At 34.3% G+C, this 24,313-nt stretch overlaps 4 protein-coding genes across 4 annotated transcripts; 2 read left to right on the top strand and 2 right to left on the bottom strand.

Moving 5' to 3' along the window:
* The first annotated feature begins 513 nt into the window (after positions 1 to 513).
* LOC139866592 (glycerol-3-phosphate dehydrogenase [NAD(+)] 2, chloroplastic-like) lies at positions 514 to 5,641 on the top strand. Its single transcript, XM_071854873.1, has 9 exons — positions 514 to 911; positions 2,239 to 2,375; positions 2,516 to 2,621; positions 2,770 to 2,971; positions 3,253 to 3,340; positions 3,509 to 3,656; positions 4,516 to 4,665; positions 5,071 to 5,220; positions 5,591 to 5,641. Exons 1-9 carry the CDS (start codon positions 549 to 551, stop codon positions 5,603 to 5,605), a joined length of 1,359 nt encoding a protein of 452 aa, XP_071710974.1. The 5' UTR covers positions 514 to 548; the 3' UTR covers positions 5,606 to 5,641.
* Positions 5,642 to 6,716: 1,075 nt separating this feature from the next.
* On the top strand, positions 6,717 to 10,888 carry LOC139866582 (probable pre-mRNA-splicing factor ATP-dependent RNA helicase DEAH5). Its single transcript, XM_071854860.1, has 2 exons — positions 6,717 to 9,858; positions 10,271 to 10,888. The coding sequence occupies exons 1-2, from the start codon at positions 6,881 to 6,883 to the stop codon at positions 10,662 to 10,664; spliced, it is 3,372 nt and encodes a 1,123-aa protein (XP_071710961.1). The 5' UTR covers positions 6,717 to 6,880; the 3' UTR covers positions 10,665 to 10,888.
* A 1,542-nt stretch (positions 10,889 to 12,430) lies between these two features.
* LOC139869155 (uncharacterized) lies at positions 12,431 to 13,612 on the bottom strand. The gene has a single exon (XM_071857477.1). The coding sequence runs from the start codon at positions 13,610 to 13,612 to the stop codon at positions 12,431 to 12,433; it is 1,182 nt and encodes a 393-aa protein (XP_071713578.1).
* Positions 13,613 to 15,847: 2,235 nt separating this feature from the next.
* On the bottom strand, positions 15,848 to 18,228 carry LOC139869154 (uncharacterized). The gene is made up of 2 exons (XM_071857475.1): positions 17,278 to 18,228; positions 15,848 to 16,183 (listed from the first exon to the last, which is right to left on the bottom strand). Exons 1-2 carry the CDS (start codon positions 18,226 to 18,228, stop codon positions 15,848 to 15,850), a joined length of 1,287 nt encoding a protein of 428 aa, XP_071713576.1.
* Positions 18,229 to 24,313: the final 6,085 nt, after the last annotated feature.

Genomic DNA, 24,313 nt, shown 5'->3' with positions numbered 1-24,313 from the left:
GGCGTCTGTCACTCTTGCAATAATAACGTAAAATGAGGATCACATAAAAAGTTCTGATAAAAGGAACAACGACATCCAAACGAACAAAACACCGAGGAAACTCATAATACAAGGGTGCAACCACTGTATTCGTCGCTTGAGATTCGAAGTTTGTAGACTGAATAAATAAACATAAACAATAATCATAAAATTAAAAGTTAAAACTAAACAATGAAAGTTGTATAAAGAAGCATTATAAATATAAAAAGTTAAATACAGTAAATTTGAAATAGCTTGAGAGTTGCATTTAACAAACTTATTGTAAGATTAAAAATCCCTTTAATTTATCTACTATTATTTATTATTTATATTATATATTTTAATTTTATATATTATAATTTTGAATTTATTTATTTATATTTTTAAATTTTTATAATTTTATAATAATTAAATGAAAACTCTTTTTATAATTTTCATCTTACAATCCTAAAAAACGTGGGGTTCTAAACCTTCTGAAACACACTCGACGGAATGCGTGAACGTGATAAAAACACACACTGAGAACGGCAATGGCGTCTCTCTTCGAACCGCCATTATCAACCTCATCCTTCTTCACCAACAATTCGTCATCATCATCAACATCATCTTCACATTTCAACCAACATCGTGCTAATTTCGTTCCGACACCAAAACCTGCACACTCACTCCGTCTACACCACACACACAACACCTCTACTGTGTGTTTTGCAGCAATTAATCCACCACCGCCTCCGCCGGATCAGCCTTCGCCGGACGTAAACGTGTCACTTGAAGTCGCTAGCACCACCAGAGACCGACAGAAAATTGTTAGAGTCGCGTGGGAGAAGCTCGTCCGGTGGTCACGGTCCTGGCGGTCAAAAGTCAAAACGGACGTTCTAGAACGTACAAATAAAGTAATTTATCTCCTTATACAGTTTTTATAATTAGATAATATGTGTATGTGCTATTATTACGATTTGGCAATTTGTGAGGTTAGTTGATCAATTTATCGACAATATTAATAATAATATTATTATTATTATTATTAATTGATTGATAACCTAAAGTTGAAAGTATGAATTGATAACCTAATTATGGAACCAAATGGAACATGATACAGTTTATATAAATGTAAGTATAGTGTAATAAAGTTCCTGCTGAGTTAAGAGATTTGTATGTACAGAGTATACTCTTATGGCATTCCTCATGAGTCCTGACAGTCATTTGTAGTGCCTCAAGCTGTTCTAGCTTTAAGTTTCTTAATTGCATTCATGTGCAAGCTTTGGGTAATATTGAGATGAAGCTTGAGTTCAGCTTTTACTCATCTAGACTAGATGATATAAATATAGATTGTACTGCTGTTAGGTTGTTTTTTCGGTGAGTTGACATACCTTTGGATAGGACTCTTAGGATATAAGTACAGGCAACACTGGGAACTTATTGCTGCAAGGAGATTATCTATACTTGAATTTGAATAAGTAAGATCTTAGAAACTGAATAAATAATGTAGAATCACTACATCTACTTATTGCTCAATATAGACAGGTGTTAGCTGCACTTATTCTTTTGATGCTATTGTGGTTTTTGTATTTCCCTTAGTGGAGTTGAGTTGAATTTTCTGTAAGTGTTTGCTGCTAAGTAATGTGTCTAAAGTATTCAAAATTCTAAATGCTGTTTTTCGAATTGTAGTTGCATGAAAAGTAACTGTTAGATAAGTCCTCTGCAAGGATCAATTAAAAGATAAAATAGTAATATTTTAATCCCTCAAAATCATTAGATATATAATTACCTAATTAAGTCCGCATAAACCTCACGTATGCTCTCAGATATCCATACCCAGATCATTTTACGATCGTAGATAATCATGATCACTCATTTCAAAATAGAATAGTGTATCAAATTCTTCCTGCAACTGGTGTGAACTTCCTATGATATAATGTATTCTAAAGGAGTTGATGTGAGCAAGTTTTTATTGATTTAACCTGAAACATGAGCACGTTTACAGTTTTCGCGAGTTCCTAAATACTTGAATCATATCATGCTTGCTATAATATGATGGTAAATAACTAAATATACTACTATTACCTTTTAAATAGTGCTCTGTTAATACATGATTCACTTGTTATCTTCAATTTTATAATATTACATTTACTTTTAGTACATCCCAAGTAAATTATTGTGACGATAAGTTGACTAGTTTTTTAACATTCATATGCCATGTACTATCTGAATGAATTTTAGGTGGTGGTTCTAGGAGGTGGATCTTTTGGAACAGCTATGGCTTCCCATGTTGCAAGTAGAAAGGCACAAATGGAAGTAAATATGCTTGTACGAGATCATCAAATTTGTCAATCTATTAACGAGAAGCATTGTAATAGGTGAGATTTTTATTGGTTTCATGCTGATCTCAAGAACTCTTAATAGTTGCTTTTAACTAGCTATATCTCATACCATGTTTGACGGATTTTAGTTCAACTATACTAATGTAGTTTAAACCTTTAATTTCTATTGTTGGCAGTAAATATTTTCCCGATCATAAGCTACCTGAAAATGTCATTGCAACTACAGATGCAAAAACCGCTTTGACCGGTGCTGACTTTTGCCTTCATGCTGTTCCAGTACAGGTTTCTAATTCATCATAATCATCTTTCAGTTTAGATAAATAGACTTTTTATAAGAATTCTAAAGTTAAGTTACAAAAATATTCACCTCTCATGTTGGAAAAATGTCTATTGTATTAGTGCAACTGTATTGATCTACTTTATCTTGCAGTTCAGTTCTTCCTTTTTGGATGGTGTGGCCAAGTATGTAGAACCTGGGCTTCCTTTCATATCCCTTAGCAAAGGATTAGAACTAAACACGTTGAGGATGATGTCTCAGATAATTCCACAAACACTAAAAAACTCCAGACAGCCATTTGTTGCACTTTCCGGGCCTTCATTTGCTCTCGAGTTGATGAACAACTTGCCTACAGGTTAGATGCGAGGGTGTGCAACGAAAATTATAAACAATAACTGTTGCACGGGCCACTTTTTTTACCCATTTCAGAAGACTATTCTAATATCATATCAGTGGGATTAATAATAATGTGAAAATGGTAAGATGTGTGGCATTAATAAGGAAACTCACGAGTTCCTCAATGCTGGTATCATATCATTTTTGATTTCTTGCTATGGTATCAATGGTATTAATGATATGAAAATGGTAGACGCCCAAAAGAAATAAGGCCCTAAGGTCTTGCTTGTGTTTTAATAGCAATGGTGGTTGCGTCAAAGGACAAGAAGTTAGCAAACGCAGTCCAGCAACTCCTAGCTTCTAGAAACTTGAGAATCAGCACAACAAGGTAAATTATATTATACTCCATATTATTTGAACTTATAATGTTTATTGATGATTTTAATCTTTTTTTTCAGATCTTCTTTGAATATCTATTGAAATTTAAAAATTAACTTTATTGAAGAAGCTGTTTTTTAATTTTGCAAATCTCGGTTTTTAACTCCTGATGGAACAGTGATGTTACAGGGGTGGAGATTGCTGGTGCTTTAAAGAATGTACTTGCGATAGCAGCAGGGATTGTGGAGGGTTTGGATCTTGGTAATAATTCCATGGCAGCCCTTGTTGCTCAGGGATGTTCTGAAATACGATGGTTATCAACAAAGGTGAGTATGATCCTTCAATCTTTATACACGCATTTGTGTCTATGAAAACATATATTGCTACTTTGATGATGACTAATACTTGTGTCAAAATGGGCTAGTCGAACGGGTTGGGTGATTAGTAGTCAGTGTTGCAGAACTTGAATTACTCTGCGAGTACACGGTCAAAACCCGGTCAAACTCAGGATTTCTTGGAAAATCGGTAAAAAATCTGCCAAAACTCGAGATTGCTTGAAAAATTGGTCAAAACTTGGTCAAAGTCAAACTTAGTCAACATCCCGAGTGAGTACTCCCTAAAAAGTCCCGACCGAGTACTCTTGAGTAGTTTTTTTTGCAACTTTGTTAGTAGTTTATAGTCAGTCATGTGTGGTTATCCTGTTTTCCATCTTATCTATTTCTTTGTCAAATTTATTCGCATCAGGTAAATATGAGACAATCAATCGTGGTTCTTTTTATGTGGTGTTTGGAAAATATTGAATAGTAAGAATCATATTATTATTACATGTAATAAAACATGTTACAAAAGATAGTGTTTGGCTGTGTTTTCTCATGAGATTTAGAGATAAATGACCAACAATGACATGTTTGTAATCAAGGAGACTTGTAAATGGGTGTAAAAGTATATCAAATTAGGTTAAAAGTAAGCTGAGATTATCTAAATATTCAGATGATAAGAAACGTTATCTCTTTATCCAAACAATTAAATCTGATTATCTTTACATAGAGAGTTTAAATATGCAAATCTAAAGACCCACATAGATCTGTATTTAACCTCGAATTATGTTTTTTTTTTTTCCTTCTAGATTTATGTAATTATTACTATGGTGTCTAACTAGTATTCTACATTATGAATATAATGAAGATGGGGGCCAAGTCTACAACAATCTCCGGGTTATCAGGAACAGGGGACATAATGCTTACGTGCTTTGTTAGCCTCTCAAGAAATAGAACCGTTGGAGTTCGTTTAGGTTCTGGAGAAACACTTGACGATATACTCTGCTCCATGAACCAGGTTACTATCCAACTCATGCTTTGTAGAACCTCTTACTCTGGACCAGAGGTGGCCAGACGGGCGGGTTGGATAATGGGTCAAATAAGGTACTAGTGAAATAGCCCATTTTCTAGCATGGCTTGAAATGGGCTGGGTCAAGTTGGTTGATATGCAACACTTTTTTGTCCAATTGTGTTTTTTCCTTACAAGTGATTAATGAATTACTTATGATTGCAAACTAGTTTAATTTGCTAATTTAGACCATTTAGTAGGTTCAAACTGTTTCAAGTTGACTGTAGACGACTTTCAACATATTCCCCTTTTAGCTAAATAAAAGCTTTAGATGTCCCATTTAAGATGAAACAACCCATATTGAGGACCCATTCATCAGTAAATGGTGATTCACACTTGTGTTATTTATTATAGGTGGCTGAAGGTGTATCAACTGCCGGAGCTGTGATTGCATTGGCTCAAAAATACAATGTTAAAATGCCAGTTCTAACAGCTGTGGCACGAATAATAGACAATGAGCTGACCCCACAAAAGGCTGTGTACGAGTTAATGAATCTCCCACAGGTATCAAATTTACCTCTTCTAATGGGAGGATCCTTTCTTATTAATAGACGTGGCATTACGGGTGATTTGGGCTGGCAGGTTAGTTACGGGTTGGGTTGCCCCAAAACAATGTTTTTCCATAATATTCGGTTGTAAAATCATTATGTTAAAAACTCAGGTTGAAATTTAAATGATATAATTATGTTGTAATCTTATTTTATAATCTAAATATTTGTAAAAATGTAAGTTTGGGGAGGAAAAAAAGTGTTTGGGCCTCCCAACCAACCATATTGCTAGCACTAGCACTACTCAGAGGCATTGCTTTTTTTTTTTTTTCTTTTTTTTTTTTTTTCGTTTTTTCCTTTCTAAATCACGTGCTATTAATGTTTAGGTCGAAGAAGTGTAAATACACAAAACAAATACTTTTACTTTCACCCAAGCAGATCAAATGTCCTGTTTGCCATCTCTTTATTACTTGACCCACAAGTAACAACAAAGACGAGAAGACAATCACACAAAATTCCTTAGAGATTAGATACTGAAAAACTGCACAAAGTATGTGCCAAAAACTCATCTTTTGTTGACAGATTATACATGTACTGTTTTGGATGGTAACCATGGTACACAAGGGTTTGAAACATCTATTAATTCTCGATTTTAATCCAAACAAGTACAAAGCAGTAGAATTGAGACCTCAGAGTCTAAATATGTTAACTCATCATCATCATTATCATTATAATTATCATCATGAATATGACACATTAGTATGTCTATTTCATGTTTTAATTTAGTTCATTCCCAGAAAAAGTAAGAAAAAAGCAAATTATTCAATATAAATAATAATTAATAAAACTTTTGAAGGTTATTTGAATGGTTTGGATTATTTTGGTTGTTAGACATTTTTTAATTTACTTCATAGAATCAAGTATGGATTGTTCGGTTTGTAGAGGTTATTCGTCTGGTTTGGTTAGACATTTTTTAATTTACTTCATAGAATCAAGTATGGATTGTTCGATTTGTAAAGGTTATTCGTCTGGTTTGAATTATTTTTGTCATTAGACATTTTCTAGTTTGTGAAAATGTAGAGCAATTTGTATAAAAGTGTGATAAAATGTGAAAGAGTTTAGTTGTTATTTAAAATTTTTTGTTAAATGTCTATCCGTTCGAATAGAAATTTTAAAATGGAGTTGATCCGTACACCACCTCAAATTTGTCATACACCACTAAATAAATTATTTGGACATTTATACCCTACAACATTGAAATCCAACTTGGACCCAACGCCGTACTCTGACGTTGAGGCGACACCCCAGAGTGAGTTACCGGTCGAATGTTGCCGTTGTTGATCTGGACGTTGAAAAAATCATCGACTCCGCGTGCTCTAATAAATATTACTCCGTAGTAGAAATCATCACAACCACCCCCTTAAATCACAACCACCCCCTTAAAAATATTATTCATCTCCCGCCCTGATTTTCGCAACCACGACTTTTTTATTTTTTTAAACGGCACCGACCTTCTTTTCATTATATATCAGGAAAATATTATAATACCCCATCTTGCTGCCTTCGTCCCCAATCAAACAAACGAGCGTGACCTAATTTCAGGTATACTCCGAAACCCTCGCTGACAATCTATTGCTTTTATTAATTTTTGTATGCCGTAATAAACCTAGATAATCATGGTTTCTCAAACTGTAGAACAGAGTTTGAAAGAAATCGATTTTCGCTCCCTCGTATATAAAGTTCGTACTGAACTCAAATCCCATCTAGGGTTTAATGATGAACAGAATCTGGTTTTGGCCAAATTCATTATATCCATAGGTCGAAAGTGTGAAACTGTTGATGAATTTGATTCTAAATTGAAACAAAATGGTGCTGAGATGCCTGATTACGTTGTTCGCACTTTGTTAACCATTATCCACGCTATTCGGCCCCCTAAATCGAAATCCAAATCCATTAGATGTTCTAGTAAGGATAGTAGAGATCGTGTGAAGACATTGGAGAAAGAAATTGAATTGGAAGCCAAACAGAAGAAGATTATTAGAAACGACAACAAGTATGACGATGATAAAGGAACTCATGGTGGCAAGGGTAGAGATAGATATAGCGATAGAGGTCGAGATCGAGATGATAAATATGAAACAGGTGAGAGGAAGAGTTATAGACACAAATCCAATGAGCCTGAATTATATAAGGTGTATAAAGGAAGGGTTACTAAAGTAATGGACAAGGGCAGTTTTGTTCAGCTTATTGATATCAATGGAAATGAAGGTTTGGTCCACGTTTCACAAATGTCGACAAGGAAAATAGCAAATGCCAAAGATGTGGTTAAACGGAATCAAGAGGTTTTTGTGAAAGTGATTTCAATATCTGGTCAGAAGTTGTCTCTTTCTATGAAAGATGTTGACCAGAATACTGGGAGGGACTTGTTGCCATTGAAGAACGAAAGTGCTGATGATAATGTTGATGATGTCAGGATGATCACATCCAGGAGGACAGGACTATCGGGAATAAGTCTTACGGAAGAGGATGTTGGGGCGGGGGTTCGTTCAAGTAGACTGATGAAGAGGATGAGTTCACCGGAGAGATGGGAGGCGAAACAGTTACTTGCGTCAGGGGTTTTGAGTGTAAAAGAGTATTTAATGTTTGATGAAGAAACTAATGAAGGAATGATGTATCAAGAAGAAGAAGGTGGTGATGAGGACCTCGAGGTCGAGTTAAACGAAGACGAACCTGCGTTTCTTCAAGGACAGAGTCATTATTCGATGGATATGTCCCCGGTCAAGATATTTAAAAACCCTGAAGGTTCGTTGAGTCGTGCAGCGGCTTTACAGTCTGCACTTATCAAAGAACGAAGAGAAGTTAAGGACCAACAACAGAGAACGATGCTTGATTCGATCCCGAAAGATTTGAATCGACCCTGGGAAGACCCGATGCCTGAGTCGGGTGAGAGACATTTAGCGCAAGAGTTAAGGGGAGTTGGGTTGTCTGCATACGATATGCCCGAATGGAAAAAAGATTCTTATGGTAAAACAGTGAGTTTTGGTCAAAGGTCAAAGCTTTCTTTACAGGAACAGAGACAAAGCTTGCCTATATACAAATTGAAGAAGGAATTGGTTCAAGCTGTGAATGATAACCAGGTTTTGGTTGTTATTGGTGAGACAGGGTCCGGGAAGACAACTCAGGTCACACAGTACTTAGCTGAAGCTGGTTACACCACTCGGGGCAAGATTGGGTGCACACAACCTAGAAGGGTGGCTGCTACGTCTGTAGCTAAACGGGTTGCTGAAGAGTTTGGTTGTCGTCTGGGTGAGGAAGTTGGGTACTCGATTCGTTTCGAGGATTGTACGTGCCCGGAAACGGTTATCAAGTACATGACAGACGGTATGCTACTAAGGGAAATATTGGTTGATGAAAATCTTTCTCAGTATTCAGTGATTATGCTTGATGAAGCTCATGAGAGAACACTGCATACTGATGTACTTTTCGGGTTATTAAAAGGGTTAGTGAAAAAAAGACCCGACCTTTGGTTAATCGTCACTTCGGCTACATTAGATGCTGAAAAGTTTTCTGCTTATTTTTTTAATTGCAATATTTTTACAATACCTGGAAGAACATTTCCAGTTGAGATACTTTACACTAAACAGCCCGAAACCGATTATCTTGAAGCGGCTTTGTTAACTGTACTGCAGATACACGTGACAGAACCCGAGGGGGACATACTTTTGTTTTTGACTGGTAAAGAAGAAATCGATCATGCATGCGAGTGTTTATATGAAAGAATGAAAAAGTTAGATGAACGTCTTCCTGAATTGATTATATTACCGGCTTATAGTGCGCAACCTAGTGAAATGCAATCAAGGATATTCGAACCTGCTCCATTTGGGAAACGAAAGGTGGTTGTGGCTACTAATATTGCTGAAGCTTCTTTAACAATCGATGGGATTTTTTATGTGATTGATCCGGGTTTCGCTAAGCAAATTGTATATAACCCAAAACAAGGTCTAGATTCGCTTGTGATTACTCCAATATCGCAAGCATCAGCTAAGCAACGGGCTGGGCGTGCAGGACGAACAGGGCCGGGAAGGTGTTATAGACTGTACACTGAAAGTGCGTTTAATAATGAAATGTCGCCTACATCAATTCCAGAAATACAAAGGATAAATCTTGGATTAATAACATTGAATTTGAAAGCAATGGGGATAAATGATCTGCTGTCTTTTGATTTTATGGACCCGCCTTCTTCTCAAACCCTAATTTCTGCTCTGCAACAGCTGTACACACTGGGAGCTCTTGATGAAGAAGGTCTTTTAACAAAACTGGGTAGGAAAATGGCTGAATTTCCTCTTGACCCGCCATTGTCTAAGATGTTGCTTGCGAGTGTTGATTTGGGTTGTAGTGATGAGATATTGACCATAATTGCAATGATTACAACTGGGAATATCTTTTATAGACCTAGGGAAAAACAAGCACAAGCAGATCAAAGAAAAGCAAAGTTTTTTCAACCTGAAGGAGATCATTTAACTTTGCTTGCTGTTTACGAGGCTTGGAAAGCAAAGAACTTTTCAGGGCCATGGTGCAAAGAGAATTTCGTTCACTCAGGTTCGCTCAGGAAAGCACAAGATGTCAGAAAGCAACTTTTATCCATTATGAACAAGTATGTTCTCTTTCCTTTGTTTAGATTTTTTATTGTGTGTGTGTGTGTTTTTTTTTTTTTTTTTTTTTTTTAAATTTGATTTATGATGACGCAGGCTTGAGCTTTAATTAAAACTTTAGAAATCATCTTTTAAATAGATAAAAAAAAAAAATTATTGTAATACTATATAAATAATGTATACATTCCTCAGTAGTTACTTAAAACGTTAGTTATTTGTGAAGTTCAATTCAATAAAATATAAAATGTTGATTGCTTGCCCAATTCAACTTGTTACTTGGCACTAGCTGTTGTTATCTTATGTTATTATGTGAAATTTATTTATTAAATCTTATGTTACTATGTGAAATTTATCTGGTAATTTTGATCAAAAATGTTGTATGATGTGCTGAATCACTTATTGTTTTCTGATTAGGTACAAATTGGATGTTGCGATTGCCGGGAAGAACTTTAACAAGATACGGAAGGCAATTACAGCTGGGTTTTTCTCTCATGCTGCGCGCAAGGACCCACAAGAGGGATACCGTACGATAGTTGAGAACCAACCGGTTTACATACATCCAAGTAGTGCTCTGTTCCAGAGGCAACCGGATTGGGTTATCTACCACGAGCTAGTGATGACAACAAAAGAATACATGCGTGAGGTGACGGTTGTAGATCCAAAATGGCTTGTGGAATTGGCACCTAGGTTCTTTAAGGTGTCTGATCCAACAAATATGTCTAAGCGTAAAAGACAAGAGCGGATTGAGCCTCTATATGATAGGTATAACGAACCCAATTCGTGGCGATTGAGCAAGCGACGGGCATGATGATGATCAATTGGTCAAAACTCGGTCAAAGTCAAGATTGGTCAACATTCGAGTAGTCCCCGAGTAGCTTTTTTTGGCAACCTTGTTAGTAGTTTATAGTCAGTCATGTGTGGTTATCCTGTTTTGTTTTCCACCTTGTCTGTTTCTTTGTCAAATTTATTCGCATCGGGTAAATATGAGAACCAATCTTGGTTCTTTTTATGTGGTGTTTGGAAGAGTTTTTGAAAGTACAATAACAACAAAACCCAATAACACATGAGTGGTGTACGGGGAGGTGTTACAAAAGATGCATGTAATAAAACGTGTATGGGGAAGCGTTTTTGAAAGTATTGTGTGATATTGAATAGTAAGAATCATATTATTATTTTCTTGCATGTAATAAAACGTGTTACAAAAGATGGTGTTTGGCTGTGTTTTCTCATGAAATTTAGAGATAAACGACCAACAATGACATCTTTGTAATCATTGAGACTTGTAAATGGGTGTAAAAGTATATCAAATTAGGTTAAAAGTAAACTGAGATTATCTAAATATTCAGATGATCAGAAACGTTGTCTCTTTATCCAAACAATTAAATCTGATTATTATCTTTACATAGAGAGTTTCAATAGGCAAATCTAAACACCCACATAGATCTGTATTTAACCTCGAATTATGTTTTTGTTTCTTCTAGATTTCAGTAATTATTACTAGGAAAAATCTAATATAATGTGCCCTAAACATTATTACATATGAAATTTATATTTCGACAATAATACTTAATGTTTCGGCATGCTGTTTTTCATGATTTTTCATATTTGTCCCTAAACTTGAGTTATTAAAAGTGATAAGATAAATGGTAAATTGAAAAAAAAAAAAATGTAATAAATAAGTTTAGATGTAATAAATATGTAATAAATAATTTTATTGTATGCTCTTATTGGGAAAAGAACATTATTATATCTAAAATTACTTATTTCATATTTTTTTTCTTTCTAAATTTACCCTACATCTTATCACTTTTAATTAATAACTCAAATTTATAGGCTATGGAAAATCATGAAAATCAGCATGCCCAAATATTGAGAATTATTTTCGAAAAATAAACTTCATATGTAATAATGCTCTTATCATGTGTGCTTAGGGCACACATTAGATATTTCCTACATAAAATTGCTAGAAACAAGTTTTTGAATGCGTTATACTTAATTGCCACACTACTCCTAATGAGGATTGCTAGGAAAAAGTGAAAACAACTTAACTTCCAGCTAAAGAATTGCTCGTATTATTAATTGTTCATGAAATAATATTAAAGGAGAGTGTGCGTGCATCAACTCTAATTGTTAATTATATATGTGAATTCTAACATATTTTATCTCACTGTAAATCTGTATACCAACAGTTGTTAATATTGTATATATATATTCATCATGATGATCTTACATGCTGGTGATTTGGTGTGGACTCCATTAATTAATTGCCCTGAATAAACAATTAATTGCCCTGAATAAACTGAACTTTAATGCTGACTGTATGCTAGCTGATATTAACAAAACCATCTACGGACGTATTAGTTAAGTTCATGACTTGAAATTCTGAATAAAAAATAAATTAAAAAAAATAAAGAAACTATAATATGTTAGACTATATATATCAATAACTGTTTCCATCAACCAAGTTACATACATCGTAAATATTAAAACTTGTTAAGATTCAACTCTAGCTAATATATGCATGCATACATACATAGTCAACTGTACGTTCGATGAATTCATATCATGCATTAATTAATCTACCACCACCAATTTCTGGTACTCCTCGCCGGAAATGGCACTCTCCATTACGCGTTCAGGGTTCATACTTCCTCCGTCTTCCATGAACAACTTCATCAACTTGTTTGAAAATCCGTTAACAAGCACTACCCCATCCGTCTTCTTCCTCACAACCGGAGTACTCGCTCGAGAATAATCTCTCAAATTCCAAAAAACAATCTCCGGTATCGATCCTCCATACCCGTTCTCATTAAACTCTCTCTTAATCACTTCATAATCATCCTCCCATGGTTTCTTTAAAGCATGATCGAATTCCATATCGGTGAATACAAACACCCTCTTTACCATATCCTCATTGTGCAAATCCGCCTTAGTTGCCACATCAAGTATCAAATCAAACACCTTTCGAAAATTAATTTTCCCACCACCCCATCCCCAATCCATTCTTTTAATGAATCCGGTCTTCGATTTTAAATCATCTCCTTCCACCATATGCAACTTGGGGTTTTTACTAAACGTAATCACTATCCCTTTCCATGGCTCCTTGCTTAGTTCCGAAACTAGAAGTCCTAAAGCCATACATACATTCATTGGTTCCCCAAACATGGTGTCCGAAACATCACAAATTGCTAAGCAATTGTTTAACTTCCCTTTCTTTGCCATGTCATCCACCATTCTTTTCCAATGAAGCTCAGCTCGATCATCACCACCGTCCTCCAAACATGATATGATCTCGTGTGGAAGCAATGCTGCACCGTCTTCTTCCATAATTGGAAGAGGCACTCCACCACTGTCGTCTTCCAAAATTGGCGGAAGCAATCGCAATGGCCGTTTTGAACGCCGTCTTTTTCTTCTGACGCCTGCAGATCTTCTTCGAAAAATATCTGGAAGTTTATACAATATTTTTGGCAAGTGCTTAGCGTAGCCAAATTGATCAGGCATGGAAGCCACATTACATGCTAATGTTTTAGGATGATATAACTGAAGCCATAAAGCGGCTGAATATTTAGGCTTAACTCGCAGCCGCCCATGTCGTAGGTTGCATAATAATATTTTTAACGTTGTTAAAGGGTCATGTTCCCATGACTTTGACAGGAATTGAATCAGAGTTCTAACTTTTGTATCGGGGACGACGATGTGGAAGAAGTAATCGAGACAAGGGTTACCACTGGATACATATGTAGAGGATGACGACATGACGTTTAATTTGAATGAGCTTTAGGGAGTACGTACGTCGATCATGTGTATATATATATATTTGTAGATCGGGTTTATTACTTAATTACTTTGACATCAAGTTATACTTGGAGAACACGTAACTGAATATAATTAATTACGGAGTAATTATGAATATGATACGATACAAAGAGGAGTTGTGAGGGGTTATTCAAAATTGTAATTTTAAGTGCAGTTTAGTTGGAGTATTTATGAAATTGAAAAGTTTTATCAATATTAATTTTACGTTTATTTTTTAATTTTTTATGTGTTTACACGAAATGAATAATTTAAACACAAATTTAAATACTGATAAGCAAAAATTCAAAACTAAAATACAAAACTTAAAACTAAAGCACAAAATGTGTAACTAAAAACTAAAACGCAAATCTAACAGCAAAACGGAACTGTTTATCATAAAGAGATTCGTCGTTCCTGACCCTGCTTCACCTTAATTGTTATTTGAACAAGTAAAAGTTCTGTCTTGGTCCGAGTGGGGATAGCATTTCTCTCCTGCATGTCCATGGAGTTTTGAAACTCAAAACTGAAAACTAAAACATGAAATGCGATACTGAAAACTGAAATGCGAGTTTTAAAGATGAAACCCGAAGCTGAATGCTGAAACGTCAAAACTCAAAAATGAAACACTGGTATAAAAATCAAAAACTAAAATACGAAACTGAAATTTGAATGCAAAACTAAAAACTGAAACACACAACATAAAATGAAACATAGGATTTAGAAATCTTTCACCAACACAAAGGATTTTGAAATCCTTCATCTATGTAATTTTATGGGATTTGAAATGCAAATTTTTCCAACCAAATTCTTCAACCAAACATAGAAATTCATAGGATTTGAAATGCAAATTCCTTCCCTTTAAAGAAATATATTCATATGAGAACATTTTCACTTTAACTTTTGATGATATCAAATAAAAACGATAAAAAAAAAAACAAAAAGAAAAACCATGTTTATGGTGATCGAAGTCCAGATCGGTGGTCACGGTTGTTGTATCAGGTTGGTGGTCATGGTTGCGGTGTCAGGGTGGAGGTAAGACTATGCCCTTTGATCTGATCCGTGAGAGGGTGACGATTTAGTGATGAATGGAGGATGGAGGTGGTGACCAACGGTGGATAACTTTGGTTGTTGGAAGGTAGTCGGCTGCAGTAGTGAGAGTGTTTAGGTTTTGAGTTAGAAGTATAAGAGTTAGATGAGTAGACCTTAATACAATAATACGGAGTGTATTTTATAACGGGTATTATATTATATTATAGTCCGTAATAGTTTTAACTTTTAACAAGTCGATGAAGCTTGGGATGAGGTAGTATCACCAATAGTACCCTAACTATGTCTATTAGTATATATATATATATATACACAGGACCGTGTTCCGTGTAGACATCTCTGGCGCAATATGAAATTATAAGACCAAACACCATTATCGTTGTATTAACATATATACTCTTTGAATGGATACATTTTTCCTAATAGCCTATCTTTTTATTAAATTGCCTTTTTAACTTTTTTAAGTTACGGTACCTTTTTAAAACGTTTTATAAATTTCCTTTCTTAGATTAGCTTTTTCCCTGAAATCCAACCTTTTAATAATTATTTTTGAGTTAAAATTAAAATAGCTTTTTTACAACTATCATGAATTCGTGATGATTAATTTTCAGCCAAAACGCATATAACGTTTAGAAGAAAAAAAAATAACAACGATACATTCATTTTACTATTGTAAATTGTAATAGATGTTCCGTATGTTAAAGCGAATTATTGTGTCTAAAGTTATGTTATGCTCATTAAAGATATTACAATAAAAATAATAATAAATAAATAAATAAATAAAATCCATAAACAACAGAGGGGTCACACTCCATTGCGCGGCTGACCACGTACTTGTTAATTATATAATACACGTAACAAAGAGTAAAGACCAAAAGGCAAAGACCATGTAAATCATTTACGTATTTAAGGAAAGAATAGGATAATTTTGTACTGCATTACATATCAAGTATTTTTTGGGCCAAGTAAAATACAATTACAATTCATGCTAAAACAAGTTATCAATTAGAATTAAAAACGGAAAAGAAACGAAATCATCTACTATTTTTAACACAACCAATTGCAAAGAATTTGTAATAACACTAATATACATGTATCTTGTATATATCTGTTCTCTTTTCCCTAAACCCCAAATCCACGGAAAAAAAATTATACTCCAGATGATGATGTTCTGTTTATTCGTTGAGCACCCAGTTTTGGTGCAGCAGGTTTGAATCCTCGGCCACGTCCAGCAGCTAAAGGCTTGGCTCTGGTTGTTGGTGGTGGTGCTGCAATGGCGGCCCAAGGATCATCATTATCAATTGAGGCGGCACGCGGTTGCACATTCCGGGACTTTGAAGCTACTTTTGGAGGAGGGGCAGATATGGCACCCCACAAGTCTTCATCTTCATCACTGGTTACACGTGTTGTTTTTGGTCTCATATTTGAAACTGTAGCAGATACGGTAATGGTAATATCATATGATGAGAAACAATTATTGAGAAACTATAATTTTTCAAAAAAGAGGAGATTTTAAAATGACAAAATTACAAGGACAGTCCCTGTGGTTTGCACCAGATTACAGGTACATTCCTAAACTTTTTTTGACAATGTGAAGTCGCCGTTTCAAGTAGCCTTTTTCTAATTATTGTGGGAAAGAGCATTAAAATGATATAATAACCACTCGCTGGCAACATGTATAGAAAATTAATTACTCCGTAGATGCTAATGTAAAAAGATTCCTGGATTGTGTAGGCATAAGCACTTCCAATCTATAAATCTATAAATCAATTATATGCTATGGAGTTGGACAATATTTTAGATGTTTCTATAAATCATAAGGTTTCAATGTTTCTATAAATCATATATATGCTATGGAGTTGGACAATATTTTAGAAACCTATCATGTATGATTCTTTAAGAACCCAACATATATAAGAAAGTAAGCAAACTGCAGTAAAACAAAAAACAAAGGTTTTCAATGTGTCAATACAGGTCATTCTTTGTATGGTTCAAAAAAGATTGGGTCAAGCCAGTTTGGCCCCAAACATTTTGGTCCAAATTTTAAAAATCATTATATTGATATTGTGTCAACATAATTAAATACATATAATAATGATCTTTTTTCATTGTTTGAATACGATGATTTACGAGGTTTTATACATGAAAAAAAAAAAAATGCAAGGCTAACTTGAGACCCATTTGACTCATTTCTTTTTAGCTACTTTTCTAACTCATTAGAGATAAACATAACCCAAATTGACACCTTTATAAGAACACATATAGATGGTTGAAATTTCCACACTTACAATTTAAGTGAAATGGACCCATTTATATTAGATTAAAATATCGTGTGAAAGAATTCTTTCAAAGGTTTTTAGAGGTTTTTTGTCAAACTTTTTTTATTTATAGGTTTGTAAAAATTGAGTCTTTGCCAAAATCTTTATATGTTTAGTTGTGTAGGTGCTGAATAAAAAGAAACTCTTGAAAACCAATTTCGATTGAAGTGAGAACTGCGAACTGAGAAGGGGCTTTTCATAAACAAATGTAGTGAATAAATAATGTGTCAAACAAAAAAACTAGCATTGCAAGTTTTATACCATGGGAGATGCTTTTAAGAGAGAAACTGAAAGTTGAGTAGAAACAAAAATTAAAGCATGATCGAATTCCATATCGGTGAATACAAACACCCTCTTTACCATATCCTCATTGTGCAAATCCGCCTTAGTTGCCACATCAAGTATCAAATCAAACACCTTTCGAAAATTAATTTTCCCACCACCCCATCCCCAATCCATTCTTTTAATGAATCCGGTCTTCGATTTTAAATCATCTCCTTCCACCATATGCAACTTGGGGTTTTTACTAAACGTAATCACTATCCCTTTCCATGGCTCCTTGCTTAGTTCCGAAACTAGAAGTCCTAAAGCCATACATACATTCATTGGTTCCCCAAACATGGTGTCCGAAACATCACAAATTGCTAAGCAATTGTTTAACTTCCCTTTCTTTGCCATGTCATCCACCATTCTTTTCCAATGAAGCTCAGCTCGATCATCACCACCGTCCTCCAAACATGATATGATCTCGTGTGGAAGCAATGCTGCACCGTCTTCTTCCATAATTGGAAGAGGCACTCCACCACTGTCGTCTTCCAAAATTGGCGGAAGCAATCGCAATGGCCGTTTTGAACGCCGTCTTTTTCTTCTGACGCCTGCAGATCTTCTTCGAAAAATATCTGGAAGTTTATACAATATTTTTGGCAAGTGCTTAGCGTAGCCAAATTGATCAGGCATGGAAGCCACATTACATGCTAATGTTTTAGGATGATATAACTGAAGCCATAAAGCGGCTGAATATTTAGGCTTAACTCGCAGCCGCCCATGTCGTAGGTTGCATAATAATATTTTTAACGTTGTTAAATGGTCATGTTCCCATGACTTTGACAGGAATTGAATCAGAGTTCTAACTTTTGTATCGGGGACGACGATGTGGAAGAAGTAATCGAGACAAGGGTTACCACTGGATACATATGTAGAGGATGACGACATGACGTTTAATTTGAATGAGCTTTAGGGAGTACGTACGTCGATCATGTGTATATATATATATTTGTAGATCGGGTTTATTACTTAATTACTTTGACATCAAGTTATACTTGGAGAACACGTAACTGAATATAATTAATTACGGAGTAATTATGAATATGATACGATACAAAGAGGAGTTGTGAGGGGTTATTCAAAATTGTAATTTTAAGTGCAGTTTAGTTGGAGTATTTATGAAATTGAAAAGTTTTATCAATATTAATTTTACGTTTATTTTTTAATTTTTTATGTGTTTACACGAAATGAATAATTTAAACACAAATTTAAATACTGATAAGCAAAAATTCAAAACTAAAATACAAAACTTAAAACTAAAGCACAAAATGTGTAACTAAAAACTAAAACGCAAATCTAACAGCAAAACGGAACTGTTTATCATAAAGCGATTCGTCGTTCCTGACCCTGCTTCACCTTAATTGTTATTTGAACAAGTAAAAGTTCTGTCTTGGTCCGAGTGGGGATAGCATTTCTCTCCTGCATGTCCATGGAGTTTTGAAACTCAAAACTGAAAACTAAAACATGAAATGCGATACTGAAAACTGAAATGCGAGTTTTAAAGATGAAACCCGAAGCTGAATGCTGAAACGTCAAAACTCAAAAATGAAACACTGGTATAAAAATCAAAAACTAAAATACGAAACTGAAATTTGAATGCAAAACTAAAAACTGAAACACACAACATAAAATGAAACATAGGATTTAGAAATCTTTCACCAACACAAAGGATTTTGAAATCCTTCATCTATGTAATTTTATGGGATTTGAAATGCAAATTTTTCCAACCAAATTCTTCAACCAAACATAGAAATTCATAGGATTTGAAATGCAAATTCCTTCCCTTTAAAGAAATATATTCATATGAGAACATTTTCACTTTAACTTTTGATGATATCAAATAAAAACGATAAAAAAAAAAAAACAAAAAGAAAAACCATGTTTATGGTGATCGAAGTCCAGATCGGTGGTCACGGTTGTTGTATCAGGTTGGTGGTCATGGTTGCGGTGTCAGGGTGGAGGTAAGACTATGTGTAACGACCCGGATTTTTCCGATCGTTTTACACTTATAAGATTAATATTTACATAAATTAAAACTTACCAACATGATAAGCAATCTAAATTGTTGAGATTTATGATTTTGAAAAGAGTTTTACATAACGTTTAACCGTCTAGTTTGACCGATGATATCACGAACTATACAATATATGTTAATTATACGTTTGTGTATATATATGTATATATACATATTTAACATGATTTAAGGATGTTTAAATATCTCATTTTGTATTAATAACAATAAGTTATAAGTATATTTTGAAACTACTAACTTAAGCTTTCAAAACGATAACTATACGTAACGTTATTTGACATAAATACTTACGACCTATAATGTTTATACATATATCGTATATATAATGTATTTAATCACTTTTAAAGACTTAAATACATAAAACAATATAAGTATATTCACAAAAGATAGCTATATTTGAATCCTCATTCCATTTTTCACAAGATTTCTATACGTATATCTAGAGTATATGTACTCGTATCATACCTAGCTTCTATACGTATTTACTATTGGTATATACACATCAAATCACCACCAACCAGCCCTTGTTCATGCCTTATGTATAAGGTAACTACTTTTGTTATTTAGTATGACAATTTCACATGATTAAAAGATCTTTTCACAAAATTACAAATTTATACACCTTTTACACCACCATAAATACATGCATCCATTTTCAATTTTTGGAACATCATTTCTCTAGCTAAACACACACACTTACTAGCCTCATGTCTCTCTAAGAACTCCAGCAAAAATCCTCTCAAGAATCACCTTAAACACCACCATAAAAAGATCAACAAAAACACTACAAAAATACAACTTTCAATTCAAGTTTATGTCTTAAGTTGCTTCCAATCTTTCATCCACTTCCATCACCCTTTTGATTCTAGCTTCTTACTCCTCTTTTACAGCAACCTTGTCCAAGGAACTTGAGGTAGTATCTATGTTCATAACCTTATTCGATTCATATATATATAGCTATCTTATTTTGTGGTATAAAAGTTTAACAACAAGAACATAGTTTGAATGTTTTCAAACTTGTTTGCAAACTAAATAGATCCTTCTAACTTAACTTTTAAAATACTTCAAGACCTGTAATATAACTTAAATATATGCTAATTTAACAAGGTATAATTTGGTTTTTCAAAGAATATCTTAAAAACTGTTTTTACGACGTCGGAGTGCCACCGGGGACTGTTTTGGGTTGGATAATTAAAAACTATCTTAAACTTTGAGTTGGAGGTTTATGTTCTGGAAAAATGATTTTTACTATGAATATGATAACACATAAAAATTTCATGATTTAATTCAAAGTATAAGTATTTTTAGAAAAATAATCATTTAAGGTTGTTTAAATAAAGGAAAATGTTTAACTTCATAAGTTTCACTAAAGTTTCACCTATGCCGTGTGATTTTGAATACAAACCAAGGTATTTTCAGTTCATAGTCTTAAAGAGGGACTCGATCCAAGGAGATGGCAAGTTGAATCAACGAAAACGGATTTGTAACGAAGAAACTATGACCGAAACAAAATTGGTTATCCAAGACTTGTTTAACTTCGGGATTAATTGGGAAAAATTAAATAAAATCACATCTTTCTAAAATAACATGATATTTTATATATATGTACTCATAATTCAATTTTATATGGTTCAGGATCACCCGTAAACAATACGAGAAGATTAATCATAAGATCCCATGATTGTACGCAACACGTCATTTGACAACACCGGTACTTTATGTACGCAACACGTCATTTGACAACACCGGTACCATGGGTCAAGATTAATCTCGACCAATACATATACGATGGGGGTTTTATTTATTTCATTGGGGGTTTATTAAACAACTAAATATGAACCATTAAAATTGAATTACTAACATCGGACTGCTAACTACGGACTAAGGAATTATTAAAAGTATTAAAAGTATTATAAGTATATATATGTGACGATTGTTTAAAAAGAAAAGGTATTGATATATTATATATGGATAGGTTCGTGATATCAATCGGAGACCAAGTCGAAATTACATATCTTCAAGACAAAAGTGAGTATATAGTCCCACTTTTAAACTCTAAATATTTCGGGATGAGAATACATGTATTTTATGTTTTACGCTATGGACACAAGTAACTGAAAAATATATTCTACGTTGAGTTGTACCACTGGCATACTTCCCTGTAGCTTGGTAACTAATATTTACAGCGGTATTGTAAACGCGAATCCTGTTGATAGATCTATCGGGCCTGACAACCCCAACCGGATTGGACGACCAGTATTCAACGGTTGCACAGTACTTCGTTTCGTGACTACACCTTGGTACGGTGTAGTAAGATTTCATAATAAAGGGAATATGCGACGTGATTAAATGTTAAGTATGGTTACCAAGTGCTCAACCACTTAGAATATTTTTATTAAAATGTTTATATATGAAATCTTGTGTTCCATTGTTATAACGCTGCTAGCATCAAACCTATATATCTCACCAACTTTATGTTAACGTTTTAAAGCATGTTATTCTCAGGTATGAATTAAGTCTTCCGCTGTGCATTAGCTCATGTTAAGGATACTACTTGGGACCTTTTAAGCCATGATACAAAGACGTTGCATTCGAGTCATTGGAGTTCAATAGAGAATATAAATAAGTAAATGTTAGACGAAAATGTCAAATATTGATGTAATGATAGTTTGCCTTTTAAGAATAAATGCAACGTTTGTAAAATGTATCATATAGAGGTCAAGTACCTCGCAATGTTATCATATGTTATTGTATTCGTCCCTATGGATTGGGTCGGGTCGTCTCATGTGGTATCAGAGCATTGGTCTTAGCGAACCAGGCCTTGCATTAGTGTGTCTAACTGGTAGTTGTTAGGATGCATTAGTGAGTCTGGACTTTGACCGTGTCTACATGTCAAAAGTTTTGCTTATCATATCTAGTCGAAAATCATCTGCTTATCATCCTTAAGAATTGCCTGCTTAGTATTCTTAAGTCTAGACACGTCTTACTGCATTTGGTGCATCGATAGTGTATAGACAAAATTCATATCCTAGCGTATCTATTACTATAAACATTGCCCGACGAATTTCAAAGATTCTCTGTAATTCACGGGATTTCGGTATTATATATACATATGAAAATTATGTATTGAAGAGTACCAAACCCAACTCCTATAATCTATTCCAAACCAAAAAAATTCATTTCTCCAACTATACAAGATGAATTCTTCATCCAGTTCGAATTCCTCCGACTTCGATAGCTACGCCGACATGGATTTCCATTCGAGCTCCGAGAACAGCGTCACCGGAATGGATCAACCAATTTCCCATCATCTATTCTGGATGAACTGGGGATGGGTTCGTAATATACTAAATTTCTGGAGGCAAGAAGAAGGTGATCCATTTCATCCACCAAATTGCCCTCTTAACGATGAACCTGAAGCACTTACCGGCGAACCCATTCGAAACACCATTTTCTCGCTCATTTCTAGAGTATCTCGTCATGATTACATACTATCTCATATTTCAAATCTTGTTCATTCGCTCGTTCCAACCGTCAATCATCCCGGTATAATAGAAGAAGTCAACGAACTCCGTGCTCGGGTAGTGGTTTTGGAGAATATGGTGCGAAGGTTACAAACACCAACAGCAGCACCAGCAGCATAATCCGTACTACCATCGTCAACGCCGACAGTACCTTTATCACCCCAATCACAATCTCAACATCACAATCTGTATCTCGAATATCAACATCACACGACTCAATATCTGTACTTCGAGTATGATCTTCGTTCTATATATCGTTCTACATCGATTATCTTCGCTTTACGTATCGTATGACGATTATGTAATTTCTAAAGTCTTAGAGATTATGTAATCTAGAATTAACGATAAATCAAATGAGTTTAATATCTTATTGACTCATTAAATCTATGATTATCTCTGAAGAAAATATATATGCAAGTATATTTTCATAAAGATAGTAATTAAAAATTCCTTCGTACAAACTATTAATGATGAAAATATTTTAACGGGTGGGTAGTACCCAAGGAATATTTAGAATTCACATTAACAAGTTACACTGTACATTCTTCGAATCTGATTCAACGATCATTTATTATCCTACTTACAATTACCGATATACGTATCCGTTCACCCCAGATTAACCATTTCCATTTAAATTTCATATTTGGATTTTTACCTATCCGAATCCAACAAGTGGCATAATGAAGAAACATTGGCAAAATAAATTTTTTTAGAAACAGATGAATTAATTAATTGAAATTGTGATAGGATTACACGCTAACTGTTCCGGCTAACTGTTCCCAGCTAACTGATTAATATTTAATTTATCGCAATTTACATTCTTGCAATTTTAATTTCTGTACTTTACATACCGTCGGGACACATGTACAACAACACGTCGGATTAATTCTGAGACAACACGTTGTATAATGGGTCATGATATATATTTATTTATTTTACGCATTTTAAATAACGGGACACGTATACAAGGTTTCGACTTATCATATTGATCCATCTATATATATATTTCGGAACAACCATAGACACTCTATATGTGAAGGTGGGAGTTGGCTATACAGGGTCGGAGTTGATTCCAAAATATATATATACTTTGAGTTGTGATCGACACCGAGACCAGTACACGGGTCACGATACGTATTAAGTAATTCGAATATTATATATTTAGTTCATATATGAATTTATTGAACCATTGGACAATCGGACTATTGGACTGCTAACTTTGGACAATTAAAAATGAGTTAAAATGATGATTATTACATATGAAACTAAACAATCCTTCAAGTTTGCCACTTGATTCTATTTTAAACCTCATTTGTATCTTGACGATTACAATTCGCATTCACAACTTTTCATGATTCTTGAAAACATCTCGATCGAGAAGTTCAACCAGCCGCACCTCGTCTACGGAATAAAGATT

Source organism: Rutidosis leptorrhynchoides, chromosome 9 (assembly GCF_046630445.1).
Source record: "Rutidosis leptorrhynchoides isolate AG116_Rl617_1_P2 chromosome 9, CSIRO_AGI_Rlap_v1, whole genome shotgun sequence".
Taxonomy (NCBI): domain Eukaryota; kingdom Viridiplantae; phylum Streptophyta; class Magnoliopsida; order Asterales; family Asteraceae; genus Rutidosis; species Rutidosis leptorrhynchoides.
The sequence above is the reverse complement of the archived record's forward strand: the minus strand, read 5'-3'. Positions and strand labels throughout refer to the sequence as shown.